Source organism: Phyllopteryx taeniolatus, chromosome 6 (genome assembly GCF_024500385.1).
Source record: "Phyllopteryx taeniolatus isolate TA_2022b chromosome 6, UOR_Ptae_1.2, whole genome shotgun sequence".
Lineage (NCBI taxonomy): Eukaryota > Metazoa > Chordata > Actinopteri > Syngnathiformes > Syngnathidae > Phyllopteryx > Phyllopteryx taeniolatus.
In genome coordinates, this window is record NC_084507.1 from 12,048,649 (window position 1) to 12,070,031 (window position 21,383).

The 21,383-nt window shown below is 39.3% G+C and overlaps 1 protein-coding gene across 2 annotated transcripts in view; it reads right to left on the reverse strand.

Moving 5' to 3' along the window:
- Positions 1-21,383, reverse strand: part of grik3 (glutamate ionotropic receptor kainate type subunit 3) — a 153,212-nt gene that overhangs the window by 30,889 nt on the left and 100,940 nt on the right. For both annotated transcript variants that reach the window (XM_061777099.1, XM_061777100.1), the window contains exons 8-10: positions 16,373-16,480; positions 12,602-12,715; positions 3,554-3,757 (exon numbers count right to left, since the gene is read on the reverse strand). In XM_061777099.1, coding sequence (XP_061633083.1) covers positions 3,554-3,757; positions 12,602-12,715; positions 16,373-16,480 — 426 coding nt within the window. The remainder of the gene's footprint in view (positions 1-3,553; positions 3,758-12,601; positions 12,716-16,372; positions 16,481-21,383) is intronic.

The window sequence follows — 21,383 nt, forward strand, 5'->3', positions numbered from 1 at the left end:
ACTTCACAGTTCTGAGGACCGGGTTCAAATCCGGCCTCGCCTCTGTGGAGTTTGCATTTTCTCCCCGTGCCTGCGTGGGTTTTTTCCGGGCACTCCAGTTTCCTCCCACATCTCAGAAAGATGTGTGGGAGGTTGATTGAAGACTCCATGTTGTCCATAGGTATGAAGGTGAGTGCAAAACATACACGTGACCCTAATGAGGATAAGTGGTGTATGGACACTATACACACACAAACCCTTTAATATAATTTCAAACTCATTTTATGTAATTACTCTTAGAAATAAAGGGTTTACAGATTATTTAATTTCAAAGAAATGCACTAGAAGTGTGAAAGATTTATTAACTTCCATCAACAACCCAGATTAAATTGAACTACTCCCCGATATACAAAGACGTTAATCTTTCAGTCGAGATTTATCACACCACTAGAGATGCAATTAGCAATAATTTTAATAATCGATTAATCGGTTGATTATTTTTCAAGTAATCGATGAATCTTACAAAAAATATATATTTATTTCCATACTTTTATTTTAAAAAACAGGCCATTATTTCAAATTGACAGTGCAGAAAATACATAAAGGTAGACTGATTATGATTCACTTTCTGGTTTGGTCTGTAAAAAAAAAAAAAAAAAAAAAAACAGAAAATGGGGAAACTTTTTTAGCATTGTTTTCCAAATTACGTTGTAGAAGCAGATGTTTGCAAATGTCTTTTTTTAATTTTTTTATTAAACATTCATTGGATTGCTTTCATGGACGACTACAGAAATCTGAGGATATTTATCTGAGAGGCTGACAGTCAAAGGATTTGGACAACTATAAGTCAAATAAGGTCTCTAAACGATTAATCAAAATAGCTGTTGATAAAATTTGATACTAAATTAGTTGTTGTTGCACCTCGAGTATTGAGATGTTTGGAAACAAGCAACTAGTCTCGTTCACAAATGACTACTACCAAAGCACTGTTGACATTTAAACGGTGCAGCTAAAGCACCCTGAAGAAGCCCGTAACTTAATAACGGCCCATAACAAAATAAATTTGCTCTTTTTAAAATATAATAGACCCGTAACGTAATTCCTGGCCGATAACGTAATAAAAGTCCTGGACCTACACTATAACGTAATAACTTTTGGCTATTACATTATTGGCCTGGTAAAAAAAACATTATTTGCAAATGTTATAACTGAGCCTTTAGAGCGTCAGCCTCACAGTTCTGAGGTGCGGGGTTCAATCCCCGTCCCCGCCTGTGTGGAGTTTGCATGTTCTCCCTGTGCCTGCGTGGGTTTTCTCCGGGCACTCCGGTTTCCTCCCACATCCCAAAAACATGCATTAATTGGAGACTCTAAATTGCCCGTAGGCATGACTGTGAGTGTGAATGGTTGTTTGTTTGTATGTGCCCTGCGATTGGCTGGCAACCAGTTCAGGGTGTACCCCGCCTCCTGCCCGATGACAGCTGGGATAGGCTCCAGCACGCCCGCGACCCGAGTGAGGAGAAGCGGCTCAGATAATGGATGGATGGATGGATAACTGAGCCTATACCGTAAGAATATACTAATATCACTTTATTTAACTTTTTATTTTTGGATATAGTAGTGAAAGTTCATACTCTCTCTGTCTGTGTCTGTCTCTATCACTCTCCCTCTCTCCATGTATTTGTCTATACAAATTGATGATTAGCATAATCTCTACTCCAAAACCAGATGGTTACATACACTAAATAAAAAGATAGATATGATTTTTTTTATTCACTGTCTGACATGGAATCAGACTAAACCTTTCCTGTTTTAGGTCCATTAGGATTACCAAAATTATTTATATTTGCTAAATGCCAGAATAATCAAACAAAGACAATTTGTCATTACTTACTAAGTCAGAAGTTTACATACATGTCATTTGTGTTTGGTACCACTGCCTTTAACTTTTAATATCCTTCCACAAGCTTCTCACAATAGTTGGCAAGAATTTTGGCCCCTTCCTCTTGACAGAACTGGTGTAACTGAGCCAAGTTTGTAGGCCACCTTGCTTGCAGATGCCTTTTCAGGTCTGCCCATAAATGTTCAATAAGATTGAGATCAGGGCTTTGCGATGGTCACTCTAAAACACTGACTTTGTCACCTTTAAGCAATTTTGTAACCAGTTTGGCCATATGCTTCAGGTCATTGTCCATTTGGAATAACCATTTGTGGCCAAGCTTTAACTTCCTGGCTGATGTCGTAAGATGTTGCTTCAGTAGTTCCACATAATGTTCTTTCCTCATGATGCCTTCTATTTTGTGAAGTGCACAAGTCCCTCCTGTAGCAAAACAATCTCACAAAATGATCCTGCCACGTCTGTATTTCAAAGTTAGGATTGTGTTTCTCAGGCTTGCAAACTTCCCTCTTTGTCCTCCAAACATAACGATGTTCATTATAGTCAAACAATCCAATCCAAAGTTTTGTCAGACCACAGGACATGTCTCCAAAAATGAAGGTCTTTGTCCCTGTGTGCATGTGGAAAGTGTAATCTGACTTTTTGAAGTTTCTTTTGGAGTCATGGCTTCTTCCTGGCAGAGTGGCTATCAACCCATGTCGGTACAGTACTTGTTTCACTGTGGATAATGACACACTCTTACCAGCTTCAGCCAGCATCTTCACAAGGTCTTTTGCTTTTGTTCTCGGGTAGACATGCACATCTAGGATCAAAGTACGTTCATCTCTGGGACACAGAACCCGTCTCCTTTCTGGGCAGTATGATGCCTGGACATTCCCATGGTGTTTATACTTGCATATAATTGTTTGACCAGGTGAACGTGGCACCTTTACGCATTTGGAAATTCCACTAAAGGATGAACCAGGCTTGTGCAAGCCCACAATTCTCTTCCTGATGTCTTAGCTATTTCTTTTTGACTTTATTTCCACGATTTTACACAAAGAAGCTGCATGTTTACATGTGCCTTCAAATACAGCCACAGTCGTGTCTCTAATTAACTTAAAATTGCTCAATAAACCCTATCAGGGGCTTCCAAATACATGACATCATCTGGGTTTTGCATTGATAGATGTTTGAAGGCATAGTAATGTTATCGTATGTACATTTCTGACTTTGAAGAAAGTAATGAACAATTGTCTAGAAAATCAATTCTCTCATTATTCCGGCATTTAGCAAACATAAGTACATTTGGTAATCCCAGTTGACCTAAAACAGGACAAGATAACTCTAATTTCATGTCAGACTTAAAAAAGCTTATGTATTACGTTATGGGCCTATTACATTTAAAAAGGGCAGATTTATTACGTTATGGGCTGTTACTATCTTATGGGCAGTTATTATGTTATGTGCTTCAAGTAATACATTTTTGTACAACAAGCTGGTTAATTGTCGCTTAATCGTTTTGTGTTGCACCTCTACACTTTACCATAATCCCTTGACACCAGTTACTACTTTCCTATTTGACAGGGCTTTGGCGCCATCAGGTGGCCACTTAGAGCATTATAGAGAGCAAATGCTCTTTCTATAGGATTGTTGTCTTTGATGGAAAAAGTTGAAGGACAACATGGATGTAGCACTTACGTGTTCAATGAGTTCGCGTATCATGCCGTTCCACTGGCCCTTGTCGTCCTGGGAGCCGTACTTTCCGTCGAGCACCAATCGGATCTCATACGAGAAGCCCAGCACGGAGGCGAGCTCCTTGAGCAAGTCGACACAGAAGCCTTCAAAGCGGTCGTTCCCGACGAGTGCCTTGTCAGACTTCTTAAGCATGACGTATGGCTCCTCCTGCACATCAGAAGAAAAGAAGCCATGGCGATTGGCGAGGTTGCCCTTTACAATTCAGTTCAGCACATTCGCCTAATTGACGCCAAAGGATCCGAGCACGTGTCGCTGTTGCACTTAACAGGTAGCGACAGTGGAATCGAGTTGGGAATTTGAATATGGAAAAATCGTTCAGGCGTTTTTAACAGTGATGGATTAGCGGATGCCAATAAAACTCATTTGAATTGCAATGCGATGCCTTGTGTTCTCTAGTTGTGAGTTTTTGCTACTAACTCAGCCTCCTGTCACACTGCTATGCCTTGACCTATATACTGTACCTGGTTCATTTTATGGTCAGGTACTCTCTGACACTCTTTACTAGCCTGTAATATCGTGCATGGCTGCTCATAATTTGGGCAGTGAAAGAACAGGTTGATTAGGAACAGAATGCGGCAATTAAATGGAACATGCCTATGTTGATGACAGAGACATGCAAATTAAACTATAATGGAAAATGTTTCCTGCAATAGTTACAGTATACAGCATATGCATATATAATTTAGAAACTGACCTCAAAAGACAAATGAGTCCTTCTGTCATGAAGGTGAAAACAAAGATACAAAATGTGTTCTTTTTGCCATTTGCATGACATTGACATTATTGGAGCCTGAAAATGACAACATTTGGAAGTGGGTCTCAAAGGTAAAGTTTTTTTAAACAATAGATTATGGTTTCCCACAAAACATACAATCAGGTCCATAAATACTGGAACATGGAAACGATTCTCATCATTTTGGCTCTAAACACCACCAAAACAAACTTTAAATAAAATGAACAAGATGTACAGACTTTTTGCTTTAAATTGAGCGTATTTACATCCAAATGAAAGGTGGAGGAATTACAACAGTTGGTATATGTGCCTCTCATTTTTTAAATGGACCAGACGTAATGAGACACTTTAACAATCATAAATCAAACTTTCACTTTTGAATACTTGATTGGAAATCTTCTGCAGTTGCATACGGCCTGAAGTGTGGAATGCAACAGCATCAGCAGATGTTGGATTTAATCCCTGGTTATGCGCTGTTTCCTGCTTGTTGTTGCTTGGGGCATTTTTCCTACCTGTACTGTAAATGCATGCCTCTCAGTATTTATTCCTTAAGTAGAGAGTTTTGCTTCGAAAAGCATACCACCTTTATGTTATGTTAGCCATCAAAATCTAAAGCCGTTGGGGCACTGCAATTAGGGCCTCGCTCTAAAACAAATAAGGTGTGAATACTTGATGACAATGCATTTAGAGAGTGGGCGGCAGCCAGCGCTTTTTGCCGCAAACTTCGCCCAAGTTGTCCAATTAAGTTGATCAAAAAAGTTTTTGGGATGTTGAGGGAAGTCATTACCATCTGCTTCGGCGCCTTCCAATTCTTGTTATTCCCCCATGGTTTGGACTCAAATCAAACCGTTTGTAGCAGTCGCCGTCTCGGCACACAGCATGGGCGCACACGGCGGGCCGAGAGGAGGGAGGTGGGCCCATGCGGAGACATTACAGGCAATGGAGTGCAAACAATTAATGTAAGGGGAGAAAACGTATTAAGTAGCTTAATCTCATCGACAAAGTTATTGCTATAAAACTGTCAGCCGACTCGTTCACGCATCAGCGGCGGCGGTTTGCAGCAATGTCATTATGCAAAGATGGGAGATTGATATTAAAGTCGAAGATTTTCCTCTGCAAATTGAAACTAGATTGTTTCACGACCTTGAACTAATGACTTGTTGGAAGTATTGAAAATGCAGGGAAACATTTGCTTTATTACTATAATTTTGACACATTCATAACACATACACCCCAGACATTTTTCTTGTAATTTTGCTAATTGTGTACTATTCACTTGAGTTTTGTGTTATACTTCTTCGAAATTGACACTTTATTGTCGTAAGGTTAGGGGTTTTCCTACCATCATTTTTTATTCTCGTAACAGACCTCCTTGTAACATTATAACTTTGTTCTCTAAATATCAGCTTCAGTTTAGACCAATTTTTACCCTTTTATAAAACATTTCACTCCAACATTTTTCTCGTAATTTACTAATGTTATACTTTTTATTTGAGAGTTGTGTAATACGTCTTTTTTAAAAATGTATTCATTTTGTAAGGGTACAATTTTTGCTTGTTAAAATGAAGACATTCTCGCAAATTCTGTCTTTTTTTAATTGTAATTTGGTTTAGTCTGATAACAGACTTGTTTGTAAAAATATTACATTTTATTGTAGTATATTCCTTATTTTTGAGCATTACGACATTTGTCTACTAATTCTATGGACTTTATTCTTGCAACATTAGTGATTTCTTTCTAATTTATATGACCCATGCAGTTAATTAATAGCAGGCCCCTAGAAAGAATGAGTGACAGTGATCTTTGTGTGGAAGTGTTTACATTGACTCAAATGATAATTCTGACTTTTTACTCGTTATATTCCAAACTTTTTTTCCACATATTTGTAAAACTTTTTTTTTTATTATCGCATAATTTTTTTTTGCAATTTTGTATTTTTGTGTGTGTGGTTTAATCCTTAAAAAAATAGCTACGATCCAACTGAATCGATCTGTGATCTCCAACTTAGCCTTCCGGACCAAAATATATCAATTTAAATGGTTTTAAAAGGTAATCAATTGATTGTATCGATACTAACGCATTGGATTTACGCAGGGCAGACTTTATATGTTGGTGGTATGTGTAGTATTTCCAAGAACCCTGTTTATAAATCCTTGTAGTTTGCTTTATTTTTCAGTTAACACAACGCTACCTTCCTCTTCATCGCTTTTCATCCTCACATCCTCACTATGAACCCCATTGAGACATTCTTCTCCGTAGGGTCCCAAGTGATTGGACGAGACACCACAGTATTTGTGTGCGTGTTTTTAAGCACTTTTATTGATAAATACGTTGGCCTGTCTGGTGGATGGCCAATGAGAAGGCGGCGAGTGAGATATTATCAATAAGAATACATGTGTGTGACTTGCAGCACTTGCCTTGGTGCACGTTGAAGCCTTTCAAGCTCATTTTCTAACATAGAGATGCATTTGTGATCAACACATCGCTCAGCAGATATCAAGTGTGATTGTAAAATGTTGTGGATGTGATTTTTGTGTGAAATTGTGTACAGTAGAAATGCTGAGAGTTTTGCCGAATGACCAAGTACGGCCGTCAAATAAATATTTGTAGTTTTTAAAAGAATGAAGAGTACGAGGAAGAACTTGGTCCAACAAAAGAGGAGAATGATCAACGTCAACCACTGGACGTTGTTTTCAACCCTCACTTCGATGTGTTACAAAGAGCAGGTTTGTTACTTGTTTAATAGCTCATGACGTAATATTAAAGGGGCCATATTTTTCCAAACCAACCTTTTCTATTATTTGGGATGTAATATTGTTTCTGTGGTTCCTCAGTCATCATGTGAAATATGAATTAATATCGCGCACGCATTCCTGGGTCCCAGACGTTTTTCTGCCGAGAGGCCTGAAATCAGGTCATTCGAATTTCTCGAGCTTATCTAGCGAAGATCTCTGCCTTCCCTTTCCGCTCCCGAGCCCTGTCAACATAATAGAGACGTGCTCTCACAAGTGGGTCTTCTACACAGAAGCAACCAATCAGACGAAAGGAGGCGGTCCTAGCCAAATATGGACAGAGTAGATACAAAACTGGGTCAAACAGAAGTAGCTGTCAGAGGGGCCTTTTCTGGACAATCGTATGAAAAAACCAAGGTGTTTTTTTGTGTGTTTTTTTTTTTTTTATGAAATTGACACTTTTATACTAAGTCCATGTTAGACTGTCACTCTATGGAGGTTGAAATAGCAAAAATACAAGACCTTTAACACAATTGTTAAAAGCTGTTCCTTGTGGAAACCTCACAGTGCTTCATTATCAGCCATTAGTATTTGACTGTTTCAAAGAAGGATTTCCAAACTTTGGGCCCAGCCAGGGATTCCTGACAGTGGAAATTTTTTTCCAAGGTCCCCTTCATAGTTCTAGCACCAATTAATCATCTCTTTTCTAGGAAAAACTCTGTCTGAACTAGTAAAATCATCAATCAATTATACAAATAACAATAAGTTGCTGTTTTCTCCTTTGTATAAGTATATCAGGAAAATCTTTATATTTACCGAATTACTAGTGCACATTTCTGGGAGACACATCTGCTTCATTAGAAATGATTTTCGAACTATTCATAACACATATCCCCTCCCGCGCATTGTAACTGGTAGGCGCTAATTCCATTGCGCCATGATCACGCTGCTTGTTGTAATGACCGTATTCGGGCGGGGCATGATGATGTATTTATCATGGTACATAGATGCGTCCTAAAGAGGTTCACTGGGACATCTGTGCCAGCACCTCCCTGATAGGTCTATTTCAGGCAGAACATACAGTCGCGTGAAGCAAAAGCACAATAAAAGATGGACAAAAGGAATGCAACATTAAGCCGGGGGAGGGATCGTCTTGTTCTTTTCTGCAAGAACATGTTATTATGGAGTCTTACAAAGAGTTCATGGAGCCCCAGTAACTCTCTCTGCTTGTCACGGGTAAATGTTAACAACTCAAATGAGCCTTGACTAATTTTGGTTGAAATCAGTATAGCAGGTTTGTTAACTTCAGACTTTGATATCAATGTTTTTTTTTTTCCATTCCGTTGTCATTTTTAACAGCAAAGATAAAATATACTGTATGTGCAGCATCAAAAGCCAAAACAGATTCGCTGTTCAGGCTGTCCATATATCCAATTGCTCAATGTGCGGGGCTGAGTCACCAATAGGGATGACACTGTATTCACAATATCACTATTGTGGGATTAAAAGTGCCTCAATATCGTCATTGTCATGTCATAGTATAAAATAATGAGCTATAGGATCGTTATCGAGCCATGGCCGGTTTGAAGCTGACTACCGCCAGCGCCCGCCTCGGAACATGTACCTCCCTCTGCCCACCGGCGGACTTATCTCCCCTCCCACATTGGGAACAGACAAGAGCATACTTAATGTACGACTTGTTGGCGTTATCATGACACTAGGTTTGTTATATTGTACATCAAACCCAATCAAATGTGATTACATTTGCTCGGTATACAAACGTTACAGTCAAATGCAACTATTAATTAATGTATTACTCAATTTTTAACAGTTTTCCCTTAACACCGACAAACTCCCTTTATGAGACTTTTCCTGTCCAATTCAGAGGCGAGATTGACATTATCAGATGCAATATTTTATGTAATCATGAGATGGTTTTAACTATATCTGAGTGTCTGTCTTGACCTGAGGAAACACTGGACAGTTTTGCCCTGGTAAATGCTGAGACACTTGACAAAGTTTTCTCCACAGTGAGGCCCACCAAGTTTTCAGGAGAGTATCCCAATGCCAGTTTTTAACATTGAACATTTTAACATTTTACGAACAGTCCCACGATCACCTTTTAAGCATTACGAATGGCTCTTTTCAGACGGGTGCCTTCCCTGTGGCTTTTAAAGCAGCACTGAGTGGTAAGTCCCATTCTGTAGAAGAGCAATTTGGATTTTACCAATATCAATAACTACCGATCATTATCAAACTTGCCATTTTTAAGCAAAATCTTAGAAAGACTTATTTTTATTCAAATAGTTAACTTTTTAGCTAATTGTAATATTTTTGAAAAGTATCAGTCTGGTTTCAGGGTTAACCACACCACTGTCCTTGTCAAGATTTGAAATCATTTTAGAAACAATCGGCGGCACGGTGGCCGACTGGTTAGAGCGTCTGCCTCACAGTCCTGAGGACCGGGGTTCAATCTCCAGCCCCGCCTGTGTGGAGTTTGCATGCTCTCCCCGTGCCTGCGTGGGCTTTCTCCGGGCACTCCGGTTTCCTCCCACATCCCAAGAACATGCATAGTAGGTTAATTGACAACTCTAAATTGCCCGTAGGTTTTGAATGTGAGTGTGAATGGTTGTTTGTTTGTATGTGCCCTGCGATTGGCTGGCCACCAGTTCAGGGTGTACCCAGTCTCCTGCCCAATGATAGCTGGGATAGGCTCCAGCACGCCCGCGACCCTTGTTAGGAGAAGCGGTTCAGAAAATGGGTGGATGGATGGATAGAAACAATCTTGATTGCCAAAAAATAACTATGTTGGTTCTGCTGGATCTAAGCACCTCCTTTGATACAGTAGTAATCTGTTCTTTTAAATAGAATAAAACATCTGGTTGGCTTCTCTGGTACTCTACATAAAATTTTAAGTTGAGATACATGCTGTTTGAAAGTCTACAAAGTACCATGTGGTGTGCCTCAGGGTTAAATTTTAGGTCAGTATATGCTCCCCTTTGTCAGCGTCATCAGGAGACACGGAGTGAGCTTCAACAGTTATGCTGATGACACGCAGCTGTACATCTCTGTGTCTCCGGATGACACCAGTCCAATGGATACTCTTTTTAACTGTATTTTTTTACAACAAATCCTGGTGGGGAGAGAACTTTCTCCAGCTTAACCAGGACAAAACTGATGTTTTAGTCATTCGATCTGAGGCCCAGAGAGAGAAACTTTGAACTAAAGTACGAACATTATCCTTGAATCCCTCATCCAAGTGAAAAATCTGGGAGTTATTTTCCACTCTGAGCTCACTTTTATCCCACACATTAAAAATTTGACAAAAATATGTTTTTATCACTTCAAGAATATAGCCAGAGTCCGCCCCTGTCTCTCTCGGTCTGGTCAAAAAGCATTGCATGTTTACAATTACTACAGAATTCTGCGGCACGTGTGCTGACGAAGACCGAAAAGCGGGAACATATTACACTGATTTTAAAATCACTGCATCGGCTCCCCATGTGTTTCAGGATCGATTCGAAGGTTCTTTATTGGTTTTTAAACGTCTTAATGGTCTTGGGCCTTTTTATCTCTCAGAAGTCCTTTTACCGTATGAACCCTCACGAGCACTGAGATCATGTGGTAGTGACCTTTTAACCATTCCAAATGTCAGGACACACACTCATGGTGAGGCATCGTTTCAGTTTTATGGCCCCCCTCGGTGGAACAGCATGCGAGAGAACCTCAGAGCTGCAGAGAATACTTGTTTTTAAGAATAGGCTCAAGACCTACCTTTTGAATTTACCTTTTAACTAAATATTTATTTTTTGATTATCTTGGCTTTAATTTTTACTTCCTGTTTTTGTATTCTTAGGTCTGTTATTTATGCTTTATTTAGTTCAGATTTTATATTTTTAGGTCTGTTATGTTTTTGATCATTTTTTATATTTCCTGGTCTATTATTTATGTCATTTTAGCCAAATCATTTTAGTCCTTTTCTTTTTGATCATTTCTCTTACATTGATTGTACTGTTTTATAATATTTTACTACTTTCAGTGTTTCCCCAGAGGAAGCCCTCTGCGCTGGGAGCTGCAGTGGGACATGGCCGTGGTTTCTTCTCATGGGGTCCCCCGTCTGCTGTGTGTGCGGGTACTTTCTGCGCTGCTGCACTTGGGGCTCCATGCCGGTGGTCCGTGTCCGCGGCCTATATAGTGCCTTAGTGCAGATGGCTCCTTGAGATGGCGTTTCCCCACCTGAATGCTTTGTGCCCAACCTCAGGTTTCTTAGGTCATTTACAGTAGGTATGGTGTTTTTACTTGTATGTGTGTGAGCATGTATGTTGAATGTCATTACAAGTTCTTTTCACCTGTTTGTGTGTGCATCTCTGTGTGTGTCTGTGTCCCTGCGGATAAATGGTTGGAGGGGTTGATTTTAAGTCATTTTTGGGGATTGCATTGCATGTATGAAAAGTACGATATAAATAAAGATTGAGATTGAATTGGAAAATTTGACTTGTTAGATCATGCTCAATAACGTACTATTTGCTCGATATTATGCAACCTAGGAGCTGCGACTATTTTATTTTAATGTGTGTTAGCAAGCTAGACTTTTTTTTTTTATCTGTACCACAAACTGTAACAATACTGCCTAGTTTTCTAAGAAATTCCTGTTATGACATGCATTGCTAGTCTAACAAAATTACAGCTGGAAAGCTTTTCCATTTATGTATTTGTCATGTTCCATAAGGCTATTCCACACGAAAATTCACAGAACAAGAACATAAAGTAACTGTAACGCTAGTTAGCCTTTGCTAGTTAACTTTAGTAAAGTACTTCTTTTTAGACGCTGGTTATGGAAACATTTAGACAACATATTGGTAATACAAAGAACAGTTTGCAATGTGTATTTATATTTATTTGTTTTGTTGTTGTTGCGTCTCTGTTTTTATGCTTTATCCGGTGCCCTTGAGTTCCCAGAAAGGTGCCTAAAAATGTATAATAATAATAATAATAATTATTATTATTATTATTATTATTATTATTATTATTGTGAGTGTTCTTTTGCCTTTATGCAGGCTCCAAACATGATGCTTACCCATGACTAGAACAATGGCTGTCAAACTTTTTATACCAAGTAATACCTAAAATAATGTTTAGCACTCCAAGTACCCCATCATGACCAAGACTAAAATACAGTAGACAAAGATTTTCTTCTTAAAAAAGTATATTTTATATTATTGTAAGCCACTGTAACATTATGCACAGTTGGAATATTAACACTGCGCTTATGTATACGAATTAAAAAAAAAACGTGTTTAACTTTGGCAGTTTCTTTTTTTTGAAGCCACACATTAAGAATCACTGAACTAGAATAAAACCATAAAATATGTTGCCGCAGCTAAGTTAACTGAAAAATGCATACATTTACAGAAATTTTGCAAAATTTGGTTGTGACTTTTGCTCAAGCAAGATAAACAAATGTCAACATATCCATGGCGCGCAATGAGTTTTTGACCAAAAATGTTGTGTAAAGGTGCCACTTACGAGGATGGTGGTGATGACCAGTGAGCGGTTGGCCAGCGACTCTGTGATGTTCATCCCTTTTCGCTTGGGCACTTCTGTGATGTTGAGCCCTCCCGATACACTCCACTTGCCGACCTGCGGCAAATGAAAAGCGTGAGGCGTGGAGCGTCCTCGCCGTGCACCGCAACCTCAGTGCAACTAAGTCCACCATTAGCAGCATCATGAGATGATTGCCTATCTTAATTTATAACAGTGTGCTGTATTGAAAAGAACAGTGTAGTTATGTTGTGATCAAATTCATGAATACAAATATTAAACTTGTATTGGTTTATAACAACTAATTCCAGAATTGGAGGACATTTTGTCAGCCAATTTAACAACGGAGTCTCGGAACAAATTAAATTCGTAACCCAAGGTTCCACTTTAGTTATGCTTTTTAATTATCTTAATTATCATTATTATCTTGTCTCTCAACATAGATGTAAGCAACACTGTTACTTCAACCTTTTCAGCCATCAATAGGAAGAACTACATGACTCAGCAGAAATGGCATCATCAAGCGAATTGCTCTGACCATGGGTAGACCTAACGTAACATATTTTTTAATTCAATGTTTTTAGCCATAAGCAAGTGAGTCACTCAACAGAATGTAACATCGTTACTCATGTTATGAGAAAAATGCATATGGCTATTGGTTCTCAGTCTGTCCATTTAGAATTGGCTACGACACTGACACTAGACAGTCTTGTGATCTTCTCCGTACAACTACTGTATTTACGATTCCACTCAATTTATGCTCCTCACCCACAGGTTCTTGGATTAATTTAGATGCTTGGGGAAATACATTTAAGAATAATTTAAGTCTTTTGGGGTATATCTGGTGGTGCAACCCCCAAACACAACAATTATTTTTCATAGTCTTCAGTTCAAGTCAGCAGAAGTCATTCACTTTCTGACAGCCAGAAGTACCCTGGCACCTGCTGTTAACAACTATTATGAAAAGGCTCCTGACAAAAGAGAACTACATGAGAGAAAGAAACTGCAAATAGCTTTATGGAAATTATTTTGTCATTGTGCCAAATTACTATTTCATCATTTCACATGATTAGCAACAAGACTGCGTTTATCTTCCCCCCCCAAAACCTGAAAATCCGGTCTTGAGTGAAAATGACGAGGCCCTGCTGCTAAGACCTGATCGTAATTCCGGCGTGAGCTCAAACTCGGGGTAATATTCAATTACAAGGGATTAGCTGAGAAAAGTCCACACCCTAACAGGCTAAAGCCGATTCCACGGCAGGAACAAGATGGAAGGGGAAACGGAAACATGCTGGCGGAGATGTTGATGCTTCATCAAATAATGACAGGACTTGCTTCTATTCAGATGACCGTACGCGAGATGAAGATGCTGACGAGAATCGGTTCAAAGCCGGTATTTCCCCAACCCCCCGCCCTGATGAAAAGCCCTTGATGAAAAGCTTCCGCTATTATATCGTCTTGAGCCTTTAGGGACTACTTGAGCAGATCATAATGGGACTTATCCCTATTTCATATATTCATAATGTATGAAAGCCTTTCTAGTAGTTTGAGGCTGTTACAGTCCGGAGGGTGCTTTGCCTTCACGAATGATAAAAGAACATAAGAAGCTTTTACTTCAACACAGACACATTTTTTGTTCCATGTATTGTGTTTATACAGCCCATTAGCACCAAACTGCATTTTGGGCATCACCTCAAATTATCAATAAGCGAGGCGGCAATTAACACCCTAATGTGCCTAAATCCAATTTGCTTTATGATCCACTTGCATTTCGAGGAAGCGCCAATTTAGTTCCTTGTTACGGAAGTAAATTATAAGTGTCAACTTAGCATTATTTGTTGCCCACCAAGAGGGAAACTGGCTTTTTCTGATAGTTTGTGAAAACAACATCATGCCATTTTTCCCCACAAATTAAAACATACCGCAGGTGTCTTGATACAATGTCAGTGACATACAGTGGTGGGAAGTCCCAAAGTCCAAATAGTTTAGTAGATTTTTCAGAGCGCTGTACTTGACTTCAGTATTTACTTTTATGACATTTGAAAATCTATATCTGTACTTTCTGTTCATTACTTTGTCAAAATAGGCATGATATTTTTTTTCAAACTTTTGTTTAGAGAAGTAAAAAAGAACATTTCAGATATCCGCAAATACATTCTTCCTATCCACAATTTTCATTTCTGATATCTGTCGTTTTGCCTCGGACAAATTATGTCACGTTTGCTGTTTATGTGTATGGGGTTTCTTCAATTCAGAAGATTATCCGCTATGTGAGTTACGGATCTCTGCAACTGAAATTACAGATGTGTGAGATTAAGATTTGGACAACGTTGTTTTAATTTAGTCATAATTCCAGTTCAAAATATATTTAATTCACCTCAGTTTGAGATATCTGCATGTCTCTTTTCAGATATCTTGCATTAGGTTTTAACTGGGAAAAATGACATTGCAGATATCTGTAATTCAGATTTGTCTGGGCAAACAGAATTACAGATATCTCTGCCTGTCGTTTTGGCTCACAATCACAATTTTGTCACGGATATGTTGAATGAAAATTCCAACTATTCAAAATCTAATCAAGACTGGTCATGTTAATTCTGTATAGTGCAATTGCTATAGAGGTAAAGTCAACTGCAGTTTAGCTCTTGATTGATTGAGTTGTTGTGGACAGCAGCGAGATGGAAGAAGGTGAACCAGGGAGCGTAAACGATAATGATTTGAAATCGCCGTGGTATTGACGTAGGTTTGACAATTGGTGGGTACCCACCTATTCGACTCAGCTGAACACCAACACGGCATTTACGGGTTTTAATGGAGCCAATCTCAGCCATACAAATACAGGTATACATAGGTTGTGTTTTACAAAAATACTTCACTATATTTATCATTTTTTATATAACTGTGGATGAAATAGCGAAACTTGCATTCATTGTCGCCAGCGATGCTCGTCACGGCTGGTTCAATTCCAATGAATCGGAGAGGATGACGAGGCCAACTTCAAAATATCCCAGTCTCTTTTAATTTTCACCAAGGTCCCCTTTCAAATCACGTTTCCTATTAGTGGGCCGAAAATTGCTTCACAATGATAGTAAGATATGAAGGACGCAATGTCGCTATGAAGGCTTGGCCGAGCCCAAGTTTATGGACACCAGTAGATGCTGTGTTATGGACAAATCAGAGCCAAGCTGTTGTCCATATTTAAATTGGGGAAGTTGAGCAATCCAATCAGAGCAAAGGTTATTTACATGTTACATATTAATGAGAAATCTGGCTGCTTCAACTGTCAGGTGTAAAAGACCAACTAGAAAAGCTTGAAAAAGGACATTCGGAACATTTCCAACCCCAATTATCTTGCAAACCTGATAAAAGGACAGGATTATGAAAAATTGAAAAATGATGGAAGGGGACTTTTTAGTACATTTCAGAGTTTGTACATACTTCTACTTAAGTACAGAGAGTTAATAATTTTGACAACTTTGTGCTTTGGGCAAAAAGCAAGAAGTACACAACATTTGTCACCCTCTCTAAACAGCCCTTTTCAAAGCAGAACATTTTGGGTTGCTTGTCCTGTCTCATGCAAATGAGCCCCTGCTAATCCCACCCTCCTCTACTGTAAGGTGTGCCATGACAACTACTGAGCGTGAACCCTGAGAAAACCTGGTTTGAACCAGAGTTAGAAGAAGAACTTAGATCTCTCTAAGTTGGTAGGTACATCAGTAAAGTTCATACAGGCTTTTGGGGTGTGGTGGTTTTTACCTTTTCTAGTCCATCCTCCTTCAGACTTATGATGTCCAGGTCAAAATCTGTACGCAATCCAGTTGTCTTGTTGAACGAGAGTCTCCCAGTCAATCCATCCCAGTGAGACTGAAAAATAAGATACATGCCCTTTACAACCATGCTGACCAACAGTTTTCTTCTGTCTAATATAGGTATTCCCAAATTGTGGTGTGTGTTAAAAAACATTCACCCAAAAAAAATGTTTTCATTAAAAACACAACTTCATGCTATTTCCAATGTCTTCTATGACCTAGAAAAAGTTCCACCGCAGCTTTAATGTGTGTCTGATTTCCAAGATAGTGAAACATTGATGTGGCGGGTTTCAGTCCAAGTTTAGAATTTCAAATTAGGGTTTCAAGCCTGAGATATGGTTTGAAAACAAGGGGGAGGGTTTTAAATGACAGATTCAAGCATGGGTTATGGTTTCAAATAAGGGTTTCAAGCATGGCTTACAGTTTCTAAGATGTGTTAGAGTTTCAAGCCAGTGTTAGGGTTTCAAATTAGGGTCTATAGCCAGGGTTAGGGTTTCAAACAAATGTTAGGATATCAAAATTGGTTTTCAAGCCGGCGTTAGAGTTGTAAGTCAGGATTTCACATTAGGGTTTCAAGAATGAGTTAGGGGTTTCAAAATAGGGATTCTAGGCAGGGTTAGGTTTTAAAAATCGTGCTTTGTGGCAAGTTTAGGGTTTATAATGAGTTAAGGTTTTAATCAAGGGATTGAAGCCCGGGTAACAGTTTCTAAGAAGGGTTAGGGTTTCAAGTCAGTCTGAGGGTTAGGGTTTCAAATGCTTTTTAAAAGTTAATGTCACGCACACAATTGAATACTATTCGTGCTAACACATTCGCGAGTGTAACATTGAAAAAAGTGTACAACATCAAGTTGAAAAATATGCTCAGAAAGAGCCAAAAATATCAAGTTATGACACAGGGTCGGACATTTCTTCCTCCTTAAACATCATGAGGTCACGTGATCTTGTTACTTTTATGTACACGTAATTAAACTGGTAAAATGTGACAACCTTTGTACTAACATTCAATATATAAGAACTGCCACTACCAACAAACCATGCATTTAGCACATGCCGTGTATCTAATAGTTAATTCACACCGGCGCCGCACTCGCCGAGCAAAACGCGCACAGCCATGGATACCATTCAGGCTGCATTTGCGTCTTTTTGTTAATTACAATCGACATCCGATGCGGCTACCACCAGAGGACCGCTGAGTTAATTAACAACCATCTTTTGCTTGATTCCCCTTGAGGAGGGAAAACACATAACTGCTCTCTATTACTATTTCCTGATGAGCGCAACCTGAAAAGATGTGCGCGCACGCTGTTTGTTGCAGCACGCACACGCTTGCAGATGTTATATTTTAATACTTATGAGCTTCTGATTATCTGCCCGTTTCTTGGTGCCGTTTAATTTAGTCACAATAGTTGTATGATCTAGTGTGCGTAGCGTGATGTTTTGCCAATACTCCAATCCACCATTCCCTTTTTCCCTGTAAATACTGATGTACTGTATTGATAGTGTAGATGTCACCCTAAGTTGGGTAGTCAGTTCCATGCCATTATCCTGCACAACCATACTTTATCGTCTCAGAATATGCAAGCTTCAAGGAGAAATTGCTTCCTCCAACCGACTGGAGTCTATCTGGCCTCAGTATGTTCAAATGATTCCGACTTGGATGCGTCCAATCCAAAAGAGCCGATTCGACCTTGACAACATTTTTGACTGACTGTCTTTGTAGCGAGCGTAAATCAGAGCAGAGTAAGTGTTTTTACAACCCAACGCCGCGGTGTTGTCCTCAAACGGGAGTCTGGCGTAAGGACAACAATGTAATAATATTTCATTGGCTTTTGCCTTGATCACCAGAGGTTGTTATGGTGGCTTCTTATTAGAAGATAGTAAAAAATAAATCCCACGTATTTTGGAATGGGCGTTTGCCGTGTCATCTGAAGGACAGATTGAAGAGTGTTTGAATAATTTCCAAATGAGTACAGAAGACCACAGGCCTTCGAAAGGGCTATTACAGCATGAACACAAACAAAGGAGCCAATTAATTCTTTAAGGTATACCAAATATATCTGATCGGTCCGTTTGTGCACAAGTCGCAGTCGCAGCTATCCGATTCGAATTGGATTTTTATCCATACAGCATTCGGAAGAGGCCCGATTCTGATCTAAGGATATCCGATTCCATGTCTGTTTTTTTTCTCTTTACGCCGCCGTGAAATTCGAGCATTTTATGATGTCAGAATTGCATCAATGGGGTATATCCGATCTGTCTATTTACACTGCAATCACACCAGCAGACCCAATGGCAATTTAGAGACTTTCATTAACTTTCATCCTACTGACATATTTTACATACAAATCAGGCCAAGCGATGTCCATTTGGACCCCATTGAGAACTAGCTTATATTTACAAGAAGTGGACAAGACACCAGCTCTTATTGTTTAGAAATATGTTTATTATCTTTAAAAAAAAAATCATGAATTTCCAAAGAAAGAGAATTAATTTATTAGTTATTTGCTATCAACATTTTTGAAAATTGATACTTTCACCTGGTGTTGTTTTGACCTCAATAAGAAAACTGCCGCTGTCTCATATGTCAGACATACCTGAAAATAATACATATTTTTTAAAAAAAGCTAATATAGAAAAACAAACCCCTTAAACACAGGTGCTGTAGTGTTTTTAATATTTGTGTGGCACGTCACAGAAACCACCTGGGGTCCAAATTGACCCTGCTCAGCAGGATGAGGGTTAACACATTTTCTGGATTGTGTAAGTAAACCTGAGTATACAGGGAAAACACGCAAACTCCTGGATTTGTATCCACATATGGAAGAAGCCCGATTCTGCTCTGAGGCCATCTGATATGTGTGTTTTTTTCTCTTTATGCTGTCATGGCACATATCTAAATGGTGTCACTTGTGAGCAAAACAATCTGAATATGAACAAAAAAATCTGAACCATGTCGTGGAAATGCAGCTTTTGAGGACATCAGGTTACATCCAAAGGGTAGGTCCGATATTGGCAGATATTGGCTATATTCATCCATCCATCCATTTTCTATCCCACTTGCCCTCACCTCGCTGGGGTCTCGGGTGAGCTGGAGCCTATCCCCGCTGATTTTGGGCAATCAGTGAGATATATCTTGGACTGGTTGCCAGTCAACAACAGGGCACATCACATTCACATTCACACCAATGGACAATTTTCAGTCTTCAGTTTACCTAAGAAGCATGTTTTGAGGATGTGGGAAGAAGCTATACTACCCAGAGAATATACATTTCAAGCAGAATAGAACATGCAAACTCCACACAGCGATGGTCCACTCTGAGATTCGAACAAATACTGCTAATTGTGCGGCAGATGTGCTATTAACTACTGTTTTACTGTACTGCCACGATACATAATTAGATTTTCATCCAAAAGAGGTTTGATTCAGAAATTTGATGTCTTCTCTCTTTCTCTTGCTGTGATCCATATCGGAATTGAACTCTTGAACTGAGTAGTGTAAATCCACATAACTTCAACTGAGTAGTTTAAATACAACCAGAAGTCCTCCTAGGACAAACTACAATAACTACAATGACACAAAGTAGAGAGCAGACTTTCACCAAGATGGAACACCTCCTGCATACACCTGAATTTTATCCAATAGATGAATGGATTACTCACCGAGAAAGAGAAAAAAAAAAGTCTTATCTTGCACCAATACAAAGAGACAAGAGCATAATCCCGTCAATTAAAAAAGGTTGGTGGTAATAACTATATATATGGTGGTAATATATATATATATATATATATATATATATTTTATAGTAATAACACATCCTACTCTATTTACCAAGCCTCTGTGTTCTCAAGGAGTGAATCACAACAAGCGAATCACCCACTGTGATTGTTGCAATGTGCAGGCTGTCTGTGCAGATTGATCAAGCGAGGCCGCTTCAGCACAAGGTGAGATGAGAGAAGACACACACAAAAAAAAAAAAAAAACAGGAAAAAAAAAAAATATGATGAGACTCCATAGCAGCTCACAAACTGTCAGTTCCTTTCGGGTCTTTGTGTAACACACTGTAAATACAATCATGTTTGTCCCAAACACCTCAAGACAGGTCTTAAAGTACATCGGCTTATATTCTTTCTTAGGACATGTGAGAAACCTAAAAAAATTCAGCCTCACACCTTTTTTTTCAGTACTCTGAGAAATAATGGCCATTCTTCGACCTCATTGGGAATTAAAAATAAATGCGTAGGGAGTTTACTTGTGCTAAAATGGAACATGATCCTCTCTGATGGTTGTAAATGAGAACCTCGGAGGAAACGGGTGTGGCTGAGTGGTCCCGACTCCTCATTTGCCCACATTTATACCTTCACTAAGTCTGGGTCTTATTTCTGGCCTATTTCGTAGCCTTACATCATACCTGGCTCCTTAATGCAGGAGAGCGGGTGCTGCTATCATACCATGACCTCGAGCTAAACCTCAATCATGTGTCTGGAATACATCGGGAGGCACATTTGACAATATGAGGCCTGACGGACAAGATAAACTGAGACTGATTTCAAGCACTTCACAATCCCGGCTTTTCTCTCACTGTCTGACAACAAAATTCTGATAAGCAGTCTATTTTCTTATCGTGTTCAGGATGGTGTGGAGCTGGAGCCTATCCCAGCGGACTTTGAGAGAAAAGCGGACTACACAGCATGGACTGGTTGCCAGGGAATACAGTAGGCCTACACATTGTAATTCATTACATCGGCGGAGGGATGGCCGATCGTCAATGGGGCGTGGGGCGGAGTGCCCCCCCCCCCCCAGTATGCAGCTGCCCCGGTCGCCCATATCACAAACTCCCCCTGTGAACACGCATTGATTCCAGAAAAAGAATGGCTATTTTTATACAAAAGTGTAGCGCATTCACGCAAACCAGAAAACAAAAAAACGGAACAAAAAAAAAATTCTCAAATACTGGATT